Below are 22,045 nucleotides of genomic sequence, written 5' to 3'. Positions count from 1 at the left end.
AGATTTTTCAAGTCTCTTAATTGATTTGCATGTCAACGACAGTGTTAATTCTGATTCTGTACTAAGCTCTTTTCCCTTGATCATGTCTCTAGAATGTACTTTAAACATTCTTAAAGATATATACCCTATAATATTCTTCATAATACCTTCAACATTTTCACTTAATGGCTTTGCCCTGCTAAATATTTTCAAGGCTAAGGGCTAATTTACCCTTCTTCAAAATACGCTTTATATATTCTGGTACTAGATCCTGAAACTAAATTTTATCAACAATAAAGATGCTTAAATTATTTGTACCAAGTAGTTCCACTGTGCCGTCATGGCTGATCATCGATTTCACTGACAGAAACAGAAAGCCAGAAGTTCTCTCTTCTACTCTTTATGCCACTTCAGGGGATGGGCAACCAGAACATAAAAAGGGTAAGAAAATAAATATTGAAAGTTCTAAGATCTACTTATCTAATTAGACCTATTTGTTATCTAATTTTTTTTAGCCTGGTCAATGTCAGATGACAGAACACAAGAACTGACTACATTTTTACTTTTGAATAAATACCCAAAATGGTTTAAAAAGGCAAAAACAGGTTTTCTTTCCCTCATTTTCTCTAAGCCAATTGTTTTAAAGAACCAATTTTGTACATTTAACTTGCTTTTTGTCCCTAGCTTAGTCATCATACTTTCTACTTCCCAGGAAATTTTAAGGAAATTTATCTCTAAGTAACAAAATAATGAGAGAACAGTTTAGGTCTTTATAATCAATTACCTTTCTCATTTAAAACCATACTCTAGCAAAAATCTTTTTATCATTACTTTCTTCTAATTAAAAGTTTATCTTCAGATTTTTCCTTGAGAAAAACACTTTCCAAGTACCCTATAATGCTTTTTCTCACCTTAAAGATGGAGAAGCATTTATACAATAACAGTATAATAAAGGACCGTCAGTATTCTGACTTCGTAGAGGTTCAACAAGCCTTATGACAGGGAACAGCAACTTAAAACAAAAATTAGTTTGAAACAATGTCAGCTATTTCAATCCATTTCTCAGTTAAGAGCCATGTGGATTCCACTTAGATTATTAAGTCATGTGTAACACGGCACTTACATTCCCATATTCACTTATTTGGAAAATCTAGCTATTATTCTAGCAAAATTAAGTAAAACAGAATGAAATAAACCTTAAATAAAAATACAGCATATTATGACAATGGAACATTCCAGAAAAGATTATTTAAACACAAAAACCTAATCACCTACCCTTTTCACTCAAGAGTCAACCAACTTTTTTGCTTTTTTTCTAATTGATTGCCTTTTATTACTATTTTTTCTGGACATTTTGTTTTTGGTGAAAGTTTATATACCACATTAGTTTCCCATTCAACAATTTATACACATATCCCTGCACTGTGTCAGCACTCCCCATTTCCATCCTGCCTTCCCCGTTTCCCTCCCTCCAGTTTCCCTGCTGCCGCCCCCTGCCTTCTCATCTTTGCTTTTGGACAGAAGTTGCCCATTTGTTCTCATATAGTCAATTGTTCAAAGGAGCCTATTCCTCACAGGTGTTATTGTTTATATACCAGTCTATTATTGACTGAACGGTGACCTCCAGGAGTGGAGTGGCTTCAGTTCCAGGGTAAAAGGGTGATATTCTCAGAGGGTTCTTCCAGTCCAGTAAGTTTGGTCTTTTTTAAAATAAATTTCAGTTTTGCTCTACAATTTTCTCCCATTCTGAAACCTATTTGTGTTCCTGGTCAGAGTGGTTGGTAGTGGTAGCAGGACACCTTTTAGTTCTGGTCTCAGGCTAGAGGAGGCTGTGGTTCATGTGGGCCATTAATTCTGTGGACTAATTGGTTCCTTGAGTTTTTGACTTCCTTCACTCTCCTTTGATCCAGAAGGGAAGAGATCAATAGTTGTATCTTAGATGGCCACTTGCACATACATAAAATGGAGTACTACACAACAATAAAGAGTTACAGTGAGTCTGAGAAACGTAACATGGATGAAGCTACTCCCTAAACTAGGACATAGAACATTATCTTTGTGAACTATTATGGCAATTGACCTAGATGTCCCCTGACTACGGTCCCTCGCCTTCAAGCCCAGTAACTCAGTTCCACAAGGTGTTTGGATATGTGTGACAAGTTTCCATAACTGTGCCCCCTAGGTGCTCTACTATATGAGTATAAATGTAGCACAAACATGCATATACAAATGCCCACTACACCTATATATGCACATGGATGTACTCCCATATGCCCTCCCACACCTACACAGCACACGTATTTACCTATGTATGTAACCACTTAATTTTTTGGCTGCTATTACTGTTGCAGAATTGTGTAAGTTATGGCATTAACTGTAGCTGTTCTTTTTCCTCACTTGTCTTCATTTATTTTGGTCACGTTGTGCTGACTTCCCCCATATTGTGTATTGCCTTTCCCTTCACCAGAATTAACACAGTGTCTGCTATCTATTTACTTACATAATATTATACTAAGGTATGGAGTCCTGGTAGCACAGTGGTTACAAGCTCAGCTGCTAATCAAAAACCTGGCAGTTTAAACCCACACCAATCACTCCCTGGAGACCCCATGGGGTAGTTCTACTCTGTCCCATAGGGTCGCTATGAGTCACAATCGACTCGACAGCAACAGGTTACTATCCAGTGATTTTTCCTCCCTCCCCCTCCCATCCCTGGCAACCATCGAAGAATGTTGCTTTCTGTGCATAAACCTATTCCTGACTCTTTACAAAACTGGTTAAAAAAAAAAAAAAGTGGTATCATACAACATTTGCCCTTTGGTGATGAACTTATTTCGCTCAGCATAAATGTCCTCCAGATTCATCCATGTTACATTTCTCAGACTGACTGTTACTCTTTATTGTTGTGTAGTACTCCATCTTAGGTATGTGCCACAATTTTTCCATTCATCTGTTGATGGGCACTTAGTTGTTTCCATTTTTTTTGCTATTATAAATAACATTGCAATGAACACTGTGCACGTGTCTATTTATGTCATTGCTCTTGTTTTTCTAGGATATATATCTAATAGTTGGGATTGCTGAATCATACAGTATTCCTATTCCTAGCTTTTTGAGGCAGCATCATGCCGCGTTTCATAGCAGTTATACTATTTTACAATCCCACCAGCAGTGGATAGGAGTTCCAATTTCCTCATGACCTCACCAGCATTCTTTTTTTTTTTTGGATCAGTGCCGCTTTTGCAGGGGTGAGATGGTGTCTCATTGCAGCTTTGGTTTGCACCTCTCTAATGGCTATGATTATGAGCAGCTCTTCCTGTGGTCGTGAGCCACCTGAATGTCTTCTTTGGTGAAGTGTCTGTTCACGTCCTCTACCCATTTTTTGACTGGATTGTCTTTTTGTTGTTGAGGTATTGAAGTTTTCTATGTACTTTAGACCCTTGTCAGGTATGTTGTTACCAAAAACTTTTTTCCCGGTCTGTAGGCTCTCTTTTTATTCCTTTGATAAAGTATTTTGATGACCAGAGTCAACCAACTCTTAAGCATCCACTAAAATTCTGAAGGAACTACACAGACTAATTAAAAAAAAAAACAAAAATTTTAATTAAAGAATGCTTAATTTAAGGCATCATACTGACATCTCTACTGGCTTGTACTAAACTGTACATTTGACATACACTGCTTTAAAAATAAAACCCCCAAAGTATAAGCAATAGAGGTGTTATTCTGGGAAGGCAGAACAATTAATTTAAAGCAGTAACATTAACATCAGGTCTGTCAGTTTTTCGTAAAGGCTAATATATACAACAATAGCAGTTTTCTATCGCTTTCTTAGCTTAAGTGATGAATTAAATTTTTAACAAATGTTTTTAGAGACTGATAATTAGAGAGGAATTTTTTGGTGAAAAGTAAAAAAAATTTCTGGTTCAAAAAACCTGCAAAAATTAAGCAGCATGCTATTTTATGATTTACATTAAAAAAATTCTAATTAGAAAAATGACTTCTGCTCCTTTCATACATTTTATTGTTCAGGAAACAGTCTTACACATGTATCTGAAATAATGGACTATTGCACACTGTTTAAAGGCAAAGCACCATAGGTAAAGCTGATCAGTTATTCAGAGTTCTCAGCTTATGGAATCTTGCTTCCCGATTTAACATTAATGTTTGAAAATCAGAAATGCCATTTCCAATAAATGTTATGGGGCTGTAAAAAATAATCCTTTTATTCAATATTATAGTTGTAGAAATGTAGTATGCTTTCTTTCAGAAATGAAAAACTAAGAAGAAAACGCCAGTTAACATGGTTGATTTGTCAGCCTAGGTCAGCAGGAAAAAATACTGTGATAACCTTGTCTCTTTGATAGTACCAACAAGAAATTCTAGTCTAAGCTTTAATGAACTTCCTATGTTTTCACTAGATTCTCCTGTCTCTGCTGCTTTTCATCCTTTTCCACATTTCACATTTGAGGATTGGTACAGCCTTTAAAACTTCATTAACAGGAGCAAATCCAGTATCCACTGATTTCTTCTCAAAGGGTATTCTAACCCATCAGACGGTCCATCAGTTTCATTCTCATGAATACTCTAGCCATAAAAAACTCAACAGGACACAGACAAATCCAATGAATAGAAGAAGAAATCTATTGGGTTTTGGAATGTTTGGTGCACTGGATCGGTCCATGATTATGAAGTCTAAACTTTCCATTCTAAACAGGAAGCTGAATGCGAATCCTTCCATAATACATTGTCCATTTACTCTGTAGGCCAAGAAAGCTACTGGCCTCTGACGCCCATGTTTATCAGTCATAGAGCCAACACTTGAAGGTTCCACAATAACATCATATATTATTCCTCTGGTTATGAGGAAGTAAGACACCACCACCAGAGTGCACGCCGTCACAGCCAACGGCATGTGCACCCAGGGCAGCTTCTTCACCTTCAGGTTGGGGAATTCAAGCAATAAAAACAGGACTTGGTACAACAAAGTCTCCATGTTGGTGGAAGCAGAGGCCTACACTGAAATTTTAAAAGATAAAAAATTGAAATAAAAACCTAAAAACAATGATTCTATAAATAAAATTAAATTTTCTAGACATCTTAATAAAAGACATTTGGTAATTAAATACTACTGTGAATTAAACCGATGAACTTTATTGGGGTTAAAACTATAACAAAGTTCATCCTAAAACATTTTGCAATGCAAAATTATTTCACTCAAGGAGTGTTTAATAATTTGAATGCTAGGAATTACAGGCAATTTTGAAAAGCAGAGACTCTCACATTCATAAAACTTTATACATCTTTTGAACTAACAGATATTTATACCACTAAAATCAAACATGCATCACTTTCAAACACCGTTGTATCATGATTTTATATATTACATATTTAAACACAATTCCTCATCAATGCACATATTTTATCATACGCTTGCACCATTCTCTTTTGATTTCTGATCTTTATCTTCGTTCTTCACATTATCCTGTAAAACAATAGACAAGAAAAAGTCCATTTTGTTAGAGTCTTAAATATAACTAAAAAAAAAAAAAAAAGTAAACAGAGGTACTCCACAGACAGCTCATTTTACTGTCTATAAAATATTGGCCCTATAGTAAACTACGAAAGGAATCTCTCTCCCAACTCTGTACAGCTTGGGTTTGTGTATTTTACAAAACACTTTACAGAGTCCTGAGAGATCAGTGGTTCTGAGTAACAGCAGTATATTCCTTGCAGGGCAGTTAGATCCTTTTTTCTCCTTGGTCTCTGAATGAGACCCGGGATGATGATCCTAAGTTAGATTACAACGGCACTGAGCCACTAGATTTTTTCTAATGACAAAGAACACTAAAAAATGAATTTTGATAGCTTGGTACCAAAGATTTTCTCTGCAACACACAAACCACGCTGACATCCCAACTAAGTTCTAAGAAAACACAATCTTTTGGGAATCACTTTTGAGTGACCTCATGAAGGACAGAATGCTGCCGCTATTTGCTCCTAGAAAAACCACTAAGAACTTAGTAACATTAAAATACACTAAAAATGCCACAAATACATTAAAGATTGAAACAAACTGGGAAAATGTTGAAAGTACAAAATTCCAACCTTCTTGAGAACGGTGTGGATTTCATCCATTACAGTGGATAAGTTTCTGATTGTCTTATTCAGTTGGTTTTCAAATTGCAAATTCATGTTTTCTGAAATCTTTAAATTTTCTTGTAACTGACTAAGGTCCTTTTTAACTTCTCTGAGTTCACCAGTAAGACTTTTGTTGGAATTCTCCAAGTTTAATATGGTTTTTTCATCTTCATCTGTTTAAAAAAAAAAAAATCTAAAATTCACTTACTTTTTCCACGACAATTTCCAATTTAACTTTGAGGTAAAAAATATTTAAGCTAGGAAAATAAAAAGCTAATAAAATTTCGTAAAATGGCTATAAATGTTTATTTCATGAGTTACATAAAGCATACTTACAACACTCCTTTAAGTTTCAACTAAGCATTGTTTTTACTCAAGTTCCATTTTTAGATGATTGTATAGATTAAAGAAAGTGCCAAAAACTGGTAAAAGCCAAGTGCAACAAGATGAGGATTGAGAAGAATGCAATATAACCACATAGGAACCTCAGAATGCAAATGAGGACATAAAATTAATCCCTATAAAGCTAAGGAATTTTATAACCTGAAACAGAAATGGTCAAAACTAAAATTACATATGTAGCTAGACTAAAAACTAAGGCATATATATGTGTGTTTGCACATATATACCCCAATAGGGTACTAACATCCAATGTTGTTCCTTACCTGTTTTTTCTTCTAGTAACTGCAGCTTCTGTTCTACTTCGGCTCTTACTTTTTCACTCTTTTCTAATTTTTGCAGGAGGCTTCCTACATCCACCATGGCACCATTGTAAACAATGAGGCCAACATTTTCTTCCACATCCTTTGATTCCTGTTTTACTGTTGGTGTTGGAAGTAACAACCTATTTCCTAAAACATATAAAAGATACCATATTTTTACTAAGTTATATTTTCTTCTTTAATTAACAAGAAATACATTTATAAAAAGCAAGATGTTAAAATAATAGACTCAAACCTAGCATATCTTCTTGCAATGCTTCAGACTCCTCATGGTTTTCTTCATCTTTCGAGGTGTCTGTTAATTTCCGGTAAAAGCAAGATTCACGGAGCACTACTTTATTAAGAAGCTTCTTTACCTATAATGCCAGCAAGTAAACAAAGTAAAAAGATGAAAATTCAAAGTATAAAATTAAAAAGATGAGAATTTTTTTTATTTTCCTAAAACAACATTGTTTGCCTCTGTCTAATGTGCACCGATGAACATTCATAGCAAGTGTTTTCAAACTATGCTGCGTAACGTTCTAGATTTCCTGGGGGTGTAATAAGGCGCCATAAAGGAAGGCAAAGGCAGGAGTGTCAGGTATCCACACCCACTCAATTATGGCAGTTGTGCTTTTAATTTTAACTCTTTTCTTTAAAGATAAGATCCAATGAGTCACTTGAAAAAAAGTTTCATTGTTAAAAAGTGTAACAAAGATAGAAATACAGATACAATAAAATACATGTACAAGGATGTTTAACACAGCATAACTTGTACCATTCCAAAAAAACTGAAACCACCCAGCAATAGAAGACCAATTAAGCCAATGATGGTATATCTATACCATAAAATATTACGTAGCCATAAAAAGGATGAATTGGTCTCATTCATTGTCATGACAGAATATCCATAATATATTGTTGAATGAAAAAAGTTACCAATACATTATGTATAAAATAATTTTATGTTTTGTTTATTAAAAAAAAAGAAAAAACCATACATATGTGAGTTGCTTAGAAAAAGATCTAGAAAGTTATACAATGATTAGATCTGAGTACTAGAACTGGAGAAAAAGGGAAGAGTGACTTTAGCTTTTTAATTTTATATATTTTGGTATTGCTTGTTTAAAAATTATTCTGCATTGCTTTCATAGTTCAAAAGAGATCAGTAGAGACTGAAAAGCAACATAAGCACCTATGGAATTAAATACATTATTCTACTGCTTTTCAGTAGTTACTAAAAATGCTTTTCACTTCAAATAATTCACAAGATATTATTACCTGAGCCCGAGAAAGATGCAGTCCAAGAGTATAAAGTATTTCTTCCAAATCCTTTTCAAGCAGGTAACCGCAATGGCTTTGATCAAAATAAACAAAAGCCATCAAGAGATCCCTGTTAATTGTGATCATCTGAGTCTTTTCTTTTTCCTAAAGAAAATGCAGAAGTAGAAGATGTAGTATAAATATTTTTACCCCTGAAAAGTGAAAAACTGAGACTGTGTCCATATAATAGCAACAATCTGAAAAGACCTTTGCCTCACCTTAACTAGAATAAGTTGATTTGGTGAATGTACATGGGAGAAAGAAATCAGGCACACTGGCTACCTGACATAGCCGGAAATACCAAAAACAACTGATTTAATTTTCCTCTTAGTGGCAACATACAGACAGATACACAAGGACTAGTAAACTTCACGACTGTGTTATGTTTTAGTAAGTCTGGATTATGTAAGATATGGGAATTGTGACATTCTTAAGAATACGTTATTAATTCAATAAATACCTTATCTTTAGAGGGTCTCTCCTTGCAGTATCTGTTGGAATCTCTCTTGTCATCTCGCTTGTTCATTTCTTCCTCATCCCGATCTGTAAAACAAATATAACGGCAGCAAAAAATTTATTAATACAGATATTTTCAGTGACTGCTGAGACCAAAGGGGAAACCCTTGTGGCGTAGTGGTTAAGTGCTACGGCTGCTAACCAAAGGGTCGGCAGTTCGAATCCACCAGGTGCTCCTGGGAAACTCTATGGGGCAGTTCTACTCTGTCCTATAGGGTCGCTATGAGTCGGAATCAACTCGACGGCACTGGGTTTTGGGGCTGAGACCAAAAGTACTTTTCTATTACTGAAGTCTTCAAAGGATGGAATAGCAGGCTCCAAATAGCCAAAGCAATCCAGTTTGAAAACTTAATCAAAACCGTGTGGTAATGGCATAAGGACAGACACATAGACCAAAAGAACAGAAATGAAGAGTCCAGAAATAAACCCATACATCTACGGTCAACCGATTTTCAACAAGGGTGTGAAGTCCACTCAGTGGGGGAAAGACTAGTCTCTTCAATAAATGCTACAGGGACAACTGTACATCCACTTGCAAAAGAATAAGCTGGATCCCTTGCCTCACCATACAGAAAAATTAACTCAAAATGGATCAACAACCTAAAGGTAAGAGCTATAACCATAAAAATCTTAGAAGAAAACATGGGGCTAAATTTTCAGGACCTTGGATTTGGTAATGGATTCTTAAATACAAGGCCAAAAGCAAATGCAACAAAAGAAAAAACAGATAAATTAGACTTTATCAAAATTAAAAACTTCTGTGCACCAGAAGATATTATCAAGAAAGTGAAAAGACAACTTACAGAGTGGGAAAGAATACTTGGGAATATTTATCTGATAAGGACTTAATATCCAGAATACATAAAGAACTCCTACAACTTAACAACAAAAAGACAAACAACCCAATTAAAAAACAGGCAAAGGACTAGAAGAGACATTTCTCCAAAGATAGATGAATGGCTAACAGGCACACAAAAAGATGCTCAACGTCATTAGTCATTAGGGAAATACAAATTAAAACCAAAACGAAATCCCATTGCATACCCACTAGAACGGCTGTAATAAAAAAGATGAATAACAACAAGTGCTGATGAGGATAAGGAGAAATTAGACACTTCATCCACCATCAGTGGGAACACAAAATGGTGCAGTCACTGTGGAAAACTGTTTGGTGGTTCCTCAAAAAGTTAAACATAAAATCGCTACATGATCCAACAATTCCACTCCAAGGTAAATACCCAAAAGAACAGAAAGTGATGAGTGATACAGACGGTCATACACCAGTGTTCACTGCAGCATTATTCACAATCGCCCAAAGGTGGAAACAGCCCAAGTATCTATCAAGAGATGAACAAGTAAACAAAATGTGGTATATACACCAGTGTAACAGACAGCCATAAGGAAGAATGACGTTCTAACACGTTATAACATGGATGAACCTTAAAACATTATGCTAAGTAAAATACGCCAGACATAAAAGGACAAATATTGTATGATTCCACTTACACGAAACATTTACAATAGGCACCTTCATAGAGACAAGTTTTATAAACAATTATGCAATGAACATCAGTACTGATATTTTAAAAGGTAGGATTAATTCATATTTCCAAATTTCTGTCCAGACAAAGTGTATTTATAAAGCTCCCTAGAGGAATGAAAGTGCTTGCTGTCCCCCTACTAAACTGATATTACCTTTTATTAAAAACTTAATCAATTTGATAAGTAAAAAATGGTCTCATTATCTGCTCTTCTGATTCAACATCTTTTTAGACACTAATTGGCACTGTGCATTCGTTTTTATTTTCTACCAATTCCATTTGTCTTCTGGAAAGAATGGTGTCCAGGAATCTTGACAAAATAATGAGATAATAAAAAAACAAAAGAACAACAACAAAATAAAATCATGATAACATAAGCAAACAGAAATTGGAGATACCAGGGAAACAAAAAAAGAACTGTAATCTTAAGACCAAGTCTTTACTCTTAAGATGAAAAATTTACACTTTCAAATGGATCAAACACACACATGCAGAGAACATGTAAAGCAAAATATTAACAATTATTGAATCACAGTTGTTGAACACAGGGGTGTTTACTGCACTATTCTTTCAACTTTTCTGTATGTTTGAATGTTTTCATCAATGAGAGAAAAAATACTATAATAGAAAAAAACGCAGAGATAAATCAAATATACTTTAATAATAATCCTCTTAGACTGTAGATTTAATAAAATCTCTTGTAGTTTTCTCATTTCAGAAAAAGATAATTAAAAATAAAAAAGCCACAAATTTATATGGAGACTGACAGGCATTCAACATTACAAGCCCTTTTATGGGTGACATCTGTAGTAAAACATTCTGAATGTCACCCTTATTGGTAAAGGTCTGCTTTTTAACGTTGGTGATAGATATATGGGTGTTTGTTATTATTTGTCTTTAAACTCTAAAGTTATATGCACTCTTTTGCATGTATGATAGTTCTCATAATTAAAAACAAAACACAAGGCCCAAATTAATTTTCTAAAGAATGTATTCTATGAAATAACTGGACTAGTGTGTCTTTATGACTCAGTTTAAAGACCACATCCAAGCAAGGTTTTTTTTTTTTTCTTCAAGTTGGGTAAAAATTAATTAGGTATGGGACATATGGTATTTAATAAATGTTTTAAAGCAATCTTTTCATGTAAAAATTAAAGAATAACATAATACAACCAGATTTTCACTAGAAGAAAATGTTTCTACTGTAAATAACTAAAATGCTTAGATTTCAATGATACAAACTCAGTAAACAAAAATATTTACTTAGTCCTAAACAGAAGTCACTTTGAATGCTCATACCATCTTCTTCGTCCTCGGCTTCTTCTGCTTCCATTGGATCATATTCATCTTGATTGTTATCTTCTTCAGTTTCATCATCGTCTTTAGAATCATCTTTTCTTTTATCTTCTTTCTGTAATTTAAAATGCTTTAAAATTAACCAAAAGTCATTTCACCATACATATATATGTTAGGCTGTAGATTTTAATTTTTTTTTAAACTGTACTTTAGATGAAGGTTTACAGAACTAGTTAGTACACACACTGTTTAATGACATTGGTTAACAACCCCATGACCAACCATGCATGGGTTTCCTATTACTAGCTTTCCTGTCCCCTTCTGCCTTCTAGTCCTTGCCACAGGGCTGGTGTGCCCCTTTAGTCTCATTTTGTTTTAGGGGCCTGTCCAGTCTTTGACTGAAGGGTGAACCTCAGGAGTGACTTCATTACTGAGCTGAAAGGGTGTCCCAGGGCCATACTCTCAGGGTTTCTCCAGTTGCTGTCAGGCCTGCAAGTCTGGCCTTTCTTTTTGAGTTAGAGTTTTGTTCTACATTTTTCTCCACTTCTATTGTGATTCCTGTCAGAGCAGTCAGTGGTGGTAAGCTGGGCACCATCTAGTTGTACTGGACTCAGTCTGGTAGAGGCTGTGGTAGACATGGTCCATTAGTCCTCTGGACTAATCTTTCCCTTGTATCTTTAGTTTTCTTCATTTTTCCTTGCTCCCGAAGGTGTGAGACCAGTGGAGTATACTAGATGGCCGCTCACAGGCTTTTAAGACCCCAGACACAACTCACCAAAGCAGTGCTTAGAACATTTTCTTTATAAACTATGTTATGTCAATTCAGCTAGATGTACCCCCAAGACCATGGTCCAGGCTGTGGATATTTTTACATACATACTTGTATGAACAGCCAGTATATTTATATACATAATAGAGCGCAAAGGGGGCACAGTCATAGATGCTTCCTAGACACATCTAAACACCTTGAGGGACCAGGGTACTGGGGCTGAGGGCTGGGGACCATCTAGATCAACTGGCATAACAGTCATGGATTGAATTGTGTTCCTCAAAAATGTGGTGTCAACTTGGCTAGGCAATGATTCCCAGTATTGTGTGATTGTCTACCATTTTGTCATCTGATGTGATTTTCCTGTGTGTTATAAATCCTATCTCTATGATGTTAATGCAGCAGTCAAGAAATCAAACGACGCATTGCATTGGGCAAATCTACCGCAAAACATCTCTTCAAAGTGTTAAAAAGCAAAGATGCCACTTTAAGGACTAAGGTGCACCTGACCCAAGCCATGGTGTTTTCAATCGCCTCATATGCATGAGAGCACTGGACAATGAATAAAGACGACCGAAGAAGAACTGATGCCTCTGAATCACGGTGTTGGCGAAGAACACCGAATATACCATGGACTGCCAGAAGAACGAACAGATCTGTCTTGGAACAAGTACAGCTAGAATGCTCATCAGAACAAAGGATGGCAAGACTTTGTCTCTCATTCTTTGGGCATGTTACCAGGAGGAACCAGTCCCTGGAGAACAATATCATGCCTGGTAAAGTAGAGGGTCAGCAAAAATGAGGAAGTCCCTCAACGAGATGCACTGACAGAGTGGCTCCAACAGTGAGCTCAACCATAACAATGATTACGAGGATGGCACAGGACCAGGAAGTTTTTCATTCTGTTGTACACAGGGTCACCATGAGTTGGATGTTAATGAGGCAGGATTATAGGCAGTTATGTTGATAAGGCAGGACTCAATCTGTAAGATTAGGTTGTATCTTGAGTCAATCTCTTTTGAGATATAAAAGAGAGAAGTGAGCAGAGAGACGGGGGACCTCATACCACCAAGACAACAGCGCCAGGAGTGCAACACGTCCTTTGGACCTGGGTTCCCTGTGCTGAGAAGCTCCTAGACCAGAGGAAGAGTAATGATAAGGACCTTCCCCCATATCCAACAGAGAGAAAAAGCCTTCCCCTGGAGCTGGGACCCTGAATTTGGACTTCTAGCCTCCTAGACTGTGAGAGAATAAATTTCTCTTTATTAAAGCCATGCCCTTGTGGTATTTCTGTTATAGCAGCACTAGATAATGAAGATGATAAGCATAAAGAAAATGCTCTACATCCTACTATAGTGAGTAGCATTGGGGGTCTCAAAAGCTTGCAAGCAGCCATCTATGATACATCTACTGGTCCCATTCCATGCAGAGCAAAGGAGAATGAAGAAAACCAAAGACGCAAAGAAAATATTAGTCCAGAGGACTAATGGACCACATGAACCACAGTCTCCACCAGTCTGAACCCAGAACTAGGTGGTGCCTGGCTACCACTATGACTGCTCTGACAGGGATCATGATAGAAGGTCCAGGATGGAGCGGGATAAAAATGTAGACCAGATGATCGAATTCACAAAAAAGACCAGATTTATTGGTCTGATGGTGACTAGAAGAACCCCCGAGACTATGGCCCCCGGACACCCTGCTAACTCAGAACTGAAGCCACTCCCAAAGTTCACCTTTCAGCCAAAGATTAGACAGGTCTATAAAACAAACAATAACACACATGAGGAATGTGCTTCTTAGATCAATCAAGTATACGAGGCCAAATGGGCAACATCTGCCCAAAAGCAAAGAGGAGAAGGCAGAAAGGGACAGGAAAACTGGACAAATGGAAACGGGGAGCCCGGGGTGGAAAGCGGGAGAGTGGTGATACAATGTGGGGACTGCAACCAATGTCACAAAACAATTTGTGTATAAATTTTTGAATGAGAAACAAATTTGCTCCATAAACTTCTACCTAAAGCACAATTAAAAAAAAAAAAAAAAAAGGTAGGAACCTTAGGGGGGCAGTGAGCCTATGCTAATGGGGGAGGAGTAACTCAGAATAGGAGGGTGAGAATGGTTGCACGACTCAAAGAATGCAAGTAATGTCACTAATGGTACAGGAGAAACTAGAATTGGTATTATGTTTTTGCTGTGTATATTCTCAACAAATGAATTATTAAAATAAAAGTCACCTTACCAAACACTGACTGAAAATGAAAAACATCAAGTTCATTAAATTTACTTGAAATAGTTTCAAAATGTAAATTTCTTATAACACACCTCAAGGATAAACGACCAGAAAAGTAGTTATAGATGTTTATACAGACAATTTAAGGATTTAAATTTCTAATACTACACTAAAATTTTTCTGTCTGGCCTTTAAATTTTACCATTATGACAGAATTCACTGGCATCTTTTTTGCAATCTAGATGATTAAAAACTTCTAAACCAGGCTGCTGCTTACAGAAATAATTACAGACCTTCCTTTCATCTCTGTCGTCTTTCTTATCCTTATCATCGCCTGATTTTCTCCGTTTTGGTTTTGGCTCATCAGTTTCATCATCTCTTTCTTCTTTCTTATCTTTTCTTTCTTCTTTTTTGCTCTTCTTATCCTTTTCTTTTTTGTCCTCTTTTTCAGGAAGAGATACTAATGATTTGTATATTCTGACACCAAAATCTCTTTGAAGCATTTCATTGAAAAGTTCTGCAAACAATGAAACCTATAAAAAGACACCAACGTTAACACAGCCAACTTTAACAGAAATACTGAATAAACCAGGGCTTTGAACTGGTTCTGCCCAGTTCAGTCATGGCCAAGGAAGCCACTCTGGAACAGATCTATATTTTTTTAATTTGGGTGAACTGGAATGGTAACCAGAATGGGAAAGATTACGGGTCAAAACCCTGCTAGAAACCCCTCTTAGAAAACAAGAGCAGCATACGCATTGCACACCAAACCTCTTGGCCACTGGATTTCGCGCAAAGCTGGAAACAGCGGTGCGTCCCTCAGAGGTGACAGTGGACCACGCTGCTCTCAATGTGGGTCACTTTCTGCAGTCCAGGCAATAATCCAATCTCATGTATCAGGCTCACTATGCCTCTTCCAACCAGGGCTTCCGCCTGTAATTTTTCCCATTCTGGATCACCCAAAGTTTTAAAAATTCAAGTCTCTTCTGGTTTTGCTTCATTGGCCATGACTCAATGGTTCAAAGCCCTGGAATAAATCCAGCACAGTCACCAATTTATCAAATAAAAACTAGTCAAATTTAACAATTACATGCACTTAAAATACAGTTATAATAATTTATGTTGATGAGGTTGAGAAACCTCAAAATCTTCAAAAGAACCTTCTGAAGCTAAAAATACTATGCTTAGTATAGTTTTGGCTAAGAGTTATGAAAAATAACGGCCTTACTGTAGAAAATTTGAAAATGAGCAGAAAAAAATGATACCTACCATTCTAGCAAAATCATTAATTTTCATAATAGATGAACTTTCTTCACTTATTCAACAAACTTTTATGAAATGCCTACTATGTACCACAGACTGTTCTAGACACTAGAAACCCAGTAGTGAGCAAAGCAAATAAAAATTTCTTTCAATCAAGTGAATGGAATAAGAAAATAAACAGCAAGTAGTATGAAAAACAAGCAGGATAAGGCACATAGAGAATAACAAGAGAGAGTTTTCAGAGAAAGCCTCCCTGATCAGGTGACATTAGAAAAGTGACTTGAATGTTCTGAGGAAGTAAGCCATATGGTTATTTGAGGAGAAAAGCACTTCAGGTCAGGGGAACAATTCAAAACCCTGAGTAGTGAGCATACATTATTACTCAGGGATTCACAGGTAACAGGCTTTAGCACATTCACAAACCTAAAATTATATACTAAATTTTCTATGTGTGTATTTCTAAGCATAAGATACTTTGCTTTCAACAGATTCTTAAAAGGGTCTAGAACTTGAGAATGGTAGACCACAGCTGTAAAATATGTAATCTCTGGCAAGCTGTCAATATATTTGGTAAAACACTTAAAAAAATTACAGTAATTAAACTTTTCCTAATCATAAAGAATAAATGTGATTTATCAAAATTATTTTTATAATGTATTTTTCTAATGTTCAGTTTTTATAATTTTAAATTTTAAAAAATTAGTAAAATGACCATTAAAGATGTTGAAAAATTGACATTCTCTTAACCATTAACGTAAACTAAACAAATACCTCCATTTTTGTAAGTGAATATAAAGAAGCTTATCTTTTCCCTAGTTATTTATTTTCCATAACCTAGAGATCAAAAGCAGTAATTAAAGTATGTATGACTGAAGAAAGCCTAGAATGATAATTAGAAAAGCACAATTCATTCTACATACCTTTACAAGCACTAAAAAACAAAGATATCTCCAGCTTTATCAAACCAACCTAAGATTTGTAACTTTATATGTTTTTTCTAAGTTATAGAATAGTTTCTTCTAAATTATACGCCAAAATGATGCCTATTTTCTAACGCTAAACTAAAAATGAAACTAACCACAGGGATATGCTCCACACGGGAAAAAGGCAGAAGACCTTGATGCCACCAGCCGTTTCTCCAATCCCTTTGTCTCCCTCAGAGCGGCATCAACCTGAGACCCTTTTCAGCACCGGGCAGACACACGGTACACTCTCACCAGCAGGTAGTAACATCAAAGGCTTTTTTTTCACTTATTTCTTTAGCGACTACTACATGGTAGGCACTATTGACAGTTATTTAAATTTACCACAACTGCTGATAAAGTAAAATCATATAGCCTCTAATATTTAAGGACATTAGCACATTGACATCATAAATATATCAAAAATTAGAATACGTTAATATTTGTGACATTTTATTTCAAGACCAGTAAGTATGTACTTTATGTTTTATAACTGCCACAAAAATCCTCTATATTTGTTGCGAAGGTCTCTTTTCTAAGTACTTTCCTTCATTTTCCTCTTCCCATTTGGTGGGAAGCTAAGACCTTGGGTGACACAAATGGTCAAGTGCATGGCTACTAACTGAAAGGCTGGCGGTTCAAATCTACCCAGAGGTGCCTTGAAAGAAAGGCCTGGCAATTTACTTTCAAAAGATCACAGCCACTACAAACCCTATGGTGCACAGTTCTACTCTGAAACACATGGAGTTGTTCTAAGGCAGAATCAATTTGATGGCAACTGTTTTTTAACAAGTATGGGTCAAATGAATATGACTGACTTTTCAAATATGTTATAAAATAAAAACATGTTGATAAGATGCAATAAGGGACACAATTACAATTTTAGATGAATGAAGCACTCACTCATTTAGGGATAAAGTCTTCAAGTGTTTTGTACGATGACATGTTATAAAGCTGCTCTCAAATAATGGTACAAAGAAATACACAAATGTTAACAAGACAAACATTTTATCTTACACCTCAACCAGTCACAAAATTTTCAGTTCCATTAAACGGATTTTTAATTCTAGAGAAAACAATAGTGTTACTACTTCACATCCCCAAGGAGGCAACTAAACATGTGTATCATGTGTCTCCTGATAAAAGAAAACACCACTACATTATTAGGGGAAAAAACAAATCAAACTTTTACCTAAGACATTAGAAACGACCATCAATTTACAGGACAGAGGAATATTTAAACCATACCACAAGAAGGCAGTCAGCAAAACTGAGTCTGTAGGATACAAGGAAGAGGCACTCAGAGAGACGTATTACCCAATCATAATACGTAAACTATTTGGATCCTAATTCAAATAAAATTAAAGCATTACCTCAAATGAATGTTCTTTATTATCCTCTAATCTGTAGTCCAAAAGTACACTCAAAGACATGATGCTACAATCAAACTTGCCACTTTTGGCGGCCCAATTAGGATGTACAATGATGGCTGGTTCGTCAGGCAAAATATATCTTCTCTCTCGACGCTGGCGTTCCATTTCCTCTTGACGCTTTCTTTCTTCTTCCTAGATATTTCAAATTTAAAATCATAGTTAAATTTCCATGTACAAAATATAACCATATCAAACACACATCATATAATAAAAAAGATTTAAGTATGTATATGTACGTGTGTGTGTGTGCGCGCGCGTGTGTATGAAGATACATCTATTGCACAGCTCTGCTCACTGAGAGGAGCTGGGAGCCCCAAACCTATAGCAATGAGCTCATCTCGGCTTCCAGAAAAAATGGTGGATTCCAGAGCTAGAGCAGGGATAGTAAAAGATAAGACTGACACATGTTGTACCAGAAAGTTAATGAAGTCCACAAAAAAATGATGGGGACATATCAAAAGGGTACAAAAGCCAACTTGAAGGAGGTCTCCCTGGCTGACTCTGGGGCATTTTCACCATCAAAGTAAGTATAGCCCAATTAATAAAACAGAAATCATAAGTCTACACATCTCTTAAGAAAATGGTGATCTACACAATCACAAATCGTATCTAAGAAGTTTAACACTGCTTCCCTATCATCTAATGTCACAGCCATATTCATCATGAAATTTCTCCAACTGTCCCACAGATACTCTTTATGGCTTTTTAAGAAACTATCCAAGATCCAGTTAAGTTTTACTCAGTGCATTTGATTGTCATATCTCATTAATCTTCTTTAATCTAGGGTTGTTTTTATTTATTTTTTTGGTCTTTCATGACACGGGCATTTTTTGAAAAATTCCGGCAAAACGTCTTATAAAATTTTTCACATTCTGGATTGTGTTTAAGATATATAAATTGTACCTTAATAAAAAATCTATATATGACTTAAGTCTCACATTCCAAGAACCTCCTATAAACTAATATTAATACCATTACAGTATATTTAAATGATTTACTCTATACCTCTTTATCATCTTCAGATTTCCTATCATCCTCTTCTTCCTCTTCTTTTTCAGATTTCTCTAATTCCTTTTGTTCTTCTTTTTGTTCTTCTACTTTAAGCTGTTTTGTCAATCGGGCTATTAACTGAGATTTTAATCCTTTTGAACTAAGAGTTCGACTTTCTAATTCTTTTCGGAGATCGTTTACCTAATACATGAAGCATAAAAACAGAGAAAAAAATGGAATATTGACATAGGAAACGAAGTACCTGTGCAATTATCTTCTGCTGAATTAAAACTGGTGAAAGCACGTACAATGTTTAGAACAGTGCAAACTGGTAGAATTATTACTATTTTTAAAAAATAATTTGAAGTATGTTTCAAGATGCTTAAGCTATTACTGTTTTTTAAAATACTCTTTGACCCAGTAATTCTAATTTCTGGGAATCTACCCGAAGGAAATATCCTAAACACAAAAAATTTTATATATTACTTCTTATGTCCCCTCCCCCCAAAAAGAATTTAAATTTTCAATAAAAGGGTAATAAAGGAAAACACAGTATACCAGCTAGATGGAACAGTATACAACATTTGTAACTAATGGTAATTGAAAAGTATGAGTTAACAACTTACGTGCATACATGATTATAACCAACCAACCAGTCACAAAGCTTGTATTCAGAAAAAACATTGGAACACATCAAATTTTTTAAATGGCTGCGTTTGAATGACAGGCTTCGGTAATTTTTTCTTGTATTTTTCTGTATGTTCCAATTTTTAAAATAAGCACACATTATATTTACAATAAAAAGAAATACAAGTTTAAAAATAAGTAACTTAATAGTAAAGTCTTGAATATAAGAAAACGAGTAGTAGTCCTGGTACACAGGCTTAATCTAAGTGCCTATATTTTCTGAATCTACAATACTCTATTATCAAATCTGATATTGATGACGATGACTTGAAGAGGTGAAAGACAAACAAAAATTTTTATGATATGTATTTTCTATTCTCTACTAAAAAAAAGCAACGTGGGTTAAGAAACCAAAGTTTCATAACCAAGGAGAAAAACTGTTTTTTGCTGAGAATACATGTCAATCAAAAGGCCAGCTACCACTGGTGAGATAACAAGCTGCAAAAGGCCAGCTACCACTGGTGAAATAACAAGCTGCAAAAGCAAGCAATACGACCAGCCTCCAATCTTCTGACCACACATCTATATTCACATTATATGCCCAGAGATTCAAGCCTAAAGAAAGAAAACAGGTCCAGAGACCTTAGGGAGCAAAGAAAAACGAGTGCAAGTTAACCACAGATTTTCAAAAGAGGCTCTTAAACTCATTTATAAAGTCATACTGATATATAAACAAAACATTACTTTATAAATTTATCTTAATAAATGTAACATCTCAAATGGCTTTTATTTGGCAGTGGTGGTGGGGGGGACACTGTCCTCATTCTCACCAATGTTACTCTATTCTTTTAAGAGATTTCAAATTAAATAAGTTACCTTCATTGTCTTAGGATCAAGTTTAGACCAATGGGTGGGCGTGGAAATTTCTTTAGCTTCACCATCATCCTTCTCTTCTTCATCCTGATATGCAAAATTAAGAATACAATTACTATTCTGAAACATTAAAATAAAAATCATTTATTTTTAAAAGTCTGTTGCTGATCTGTGCAAGGTCACAAATGTTTCAGATTGTCTTCTCCTAAAGTTATTATTTAGGCAAGTCCACGTACATACATTCTACCACTTTAACTGATCACAAAGACACTCATCAGCCAATCAAAGCCAGATCTGTGAAACACAAAAGGGTGATAAATTACAACACAAAGGATATCAGGGATGCACAGACACTGCCGGTCTCCACTAACCACACAGTGTGTGATCTTGTCCCAATTTTCAAGCCACCCAAAAACTGATTTAGTCAGACCTTTCAAATGTACCCGTGACGTTGCCACATAGCCTGAAATTTCAAATCTCTCAGACTTGTGGGTGTCCAATTTCAAATATCCATGACTAGAACTGATGACCGTGAAAGAGAAAATTTTTTAAATTTTAGAAAATGGCAAGGTGTTTAAAATGGCTTAATACTGAATCTTGCTCAACAACTGGTCCCAGATTCCAGCAACTAGACCTATGATAAAAACAAAGTTCTGTGCAATTTAAGCACAACTTATTTTCCTTTGAGGTCTCAGCACTCTTTTTTAAGTTAGTATTAATAGACAGAATTTTTAAGAGAAAAGAACATACTACTGCTGAAAGCTGGATTACCAGTCGCTGTTACCAGTTATGTTCCTTCATGTGTGTCTGTTATGTAGTGTGTGGTGTGCATTTGTGCCTGTGTTCCTGTGCCTGTGAGAAGCGGAAATAGAAAAAGGGATTAGCGTTCAGTGCCTGTTCTCCATCAGCCTCCTTGCGTTCACCCTGAAGCTTCTCGACCAGCTGCTGCTTGTATCCTCGGGAGAGGGTTTCCCACTCTGAGCGGGTGGGAAGGCAATGCCAAACATCCGGGAAAAATAAAACCACTGTCTCCACATGAGCTGGAACTGTACGCCCCTTGTGGGTCTCCTCAGGGCGATGGTAGCGAATCTCTGCAAAACGGTACCTGTTGCAAGGGAAGAAGCATGTTGGAAAAAAAATTCTAAAATACATTTTAAAGACCCTAGTTCACTTGTAGCACATCAAGTAAAGAAATTTTGCTGCAAGAACTTGAGGTTGGTCTAAAGAAAAAAAAATTATAGAAGCCATAGTTCCTCTTTTGGTACATTTGTACAATATTTCATTGGTTAAAAGAAGAATATGTTCCCCAAGGCATTTTCAGGTTTGGTTACAGAGCTACCCATATTTTAGAGAATACCTGAAGAAGCTGGATAGCTGTTCAGATTTCATGTGCTAAAA

The 22,045-nt window shown here is 35.8% G+C and overlaps 1 protein-coding gene and 1 pseudogene across 9 annotated transcripts in view; both read right to left on the bottom strand.

Annotated features, from left to right (window-relative positions):
• Positions 1–3,558: 3,558 nt before the first annotated feature.
• LOC104845809 (oligosaccharyltransferase complex subunit OSTC-like) lies at positions 3,559–4,980 on the bottom strand (annotated as a pseudogene).
• Positions 4,981–5,111: 131 nt separating this feature from the next.
• Positions 5,112–22,045, bottom strand: part of CCAR1 (cell division cycle and apoptosis regulator 1) — a 39,621-nt gene continuing 22,687 nt past the window's right edge. For 7 of the 9 annotated variants that reach the window (XM_010589179.3, XM_023547014.2, XM_010589180.3 and 4 more), the window contains 12 exons: positions 21,542–21,752; positions 20,651–20,734; positions 19,163–19,348; positions 18,098–18,289; positions 14,793–15,032; positions 11,465–11,612; positions 8,605–8,687; positions 8,103–8,249; positions 7,078–7,198; positions 6,786–6,971; positions 6,088–6,293; positions 5,112–5,464 (listed from right to left, as the gene is read on the bottom strand). In XM_010589179.3, coding sequence (XP_010587481.1) covers positions 5,405–5,464; positions 6,088–6,293; positions 6,786–6,971; positions 7,078–7,198; positions 8,103–8,249; positions 8,605–8,687; positions 11,465–11,612; positions 14,793–15,032; positions 18,098–18,289; positions 19,163–19,348; positions 20,651–20,734; positions 21,542–21,752 — 1,864 coding nt within the window. In that variant the 3' untranslated portion in view covers positions 5,112–5,404. The remainder of the gene's footprint in view (positions 5,465–6,087; positions 6,294–6,785; positions 6,972–7,077; positions 7,199–8,102; positions 8,250–8,604; positions 8,688–11,464; positions 11,613–14,792; positions 15,033–18,097; positions 18,290–19,162; positions 19,349–20,650; positions 20,735–21,541; positions 21,753–22,045) is intronic. The other 2 variants (XM_003409298.4, XM_010589182.3) reach the window with 1 other exon arrangement.

This window comes from Loxodonta africana, chromosome 16 (assembly GCF_030014295.1).
Source record: "Loxodonta africana isolate mLoxAfr1 chromosome 16, mLoxAfr1.hap2, whole genome shotgun sequence".
In the NCBI taxonomy this organism is placed as follows: domain Eukaryota; kingdom Metazoa; phylum Chordata; class Mammalia; order Proboscidea; family Elephantidae; genus Loxodonta; species Loxodonta africana.
The sequence above is the reverse complement of the archived record's forward strand: the minus strand, read 5'-3'. Positions and strand labels throughout refer to the sequence as shown.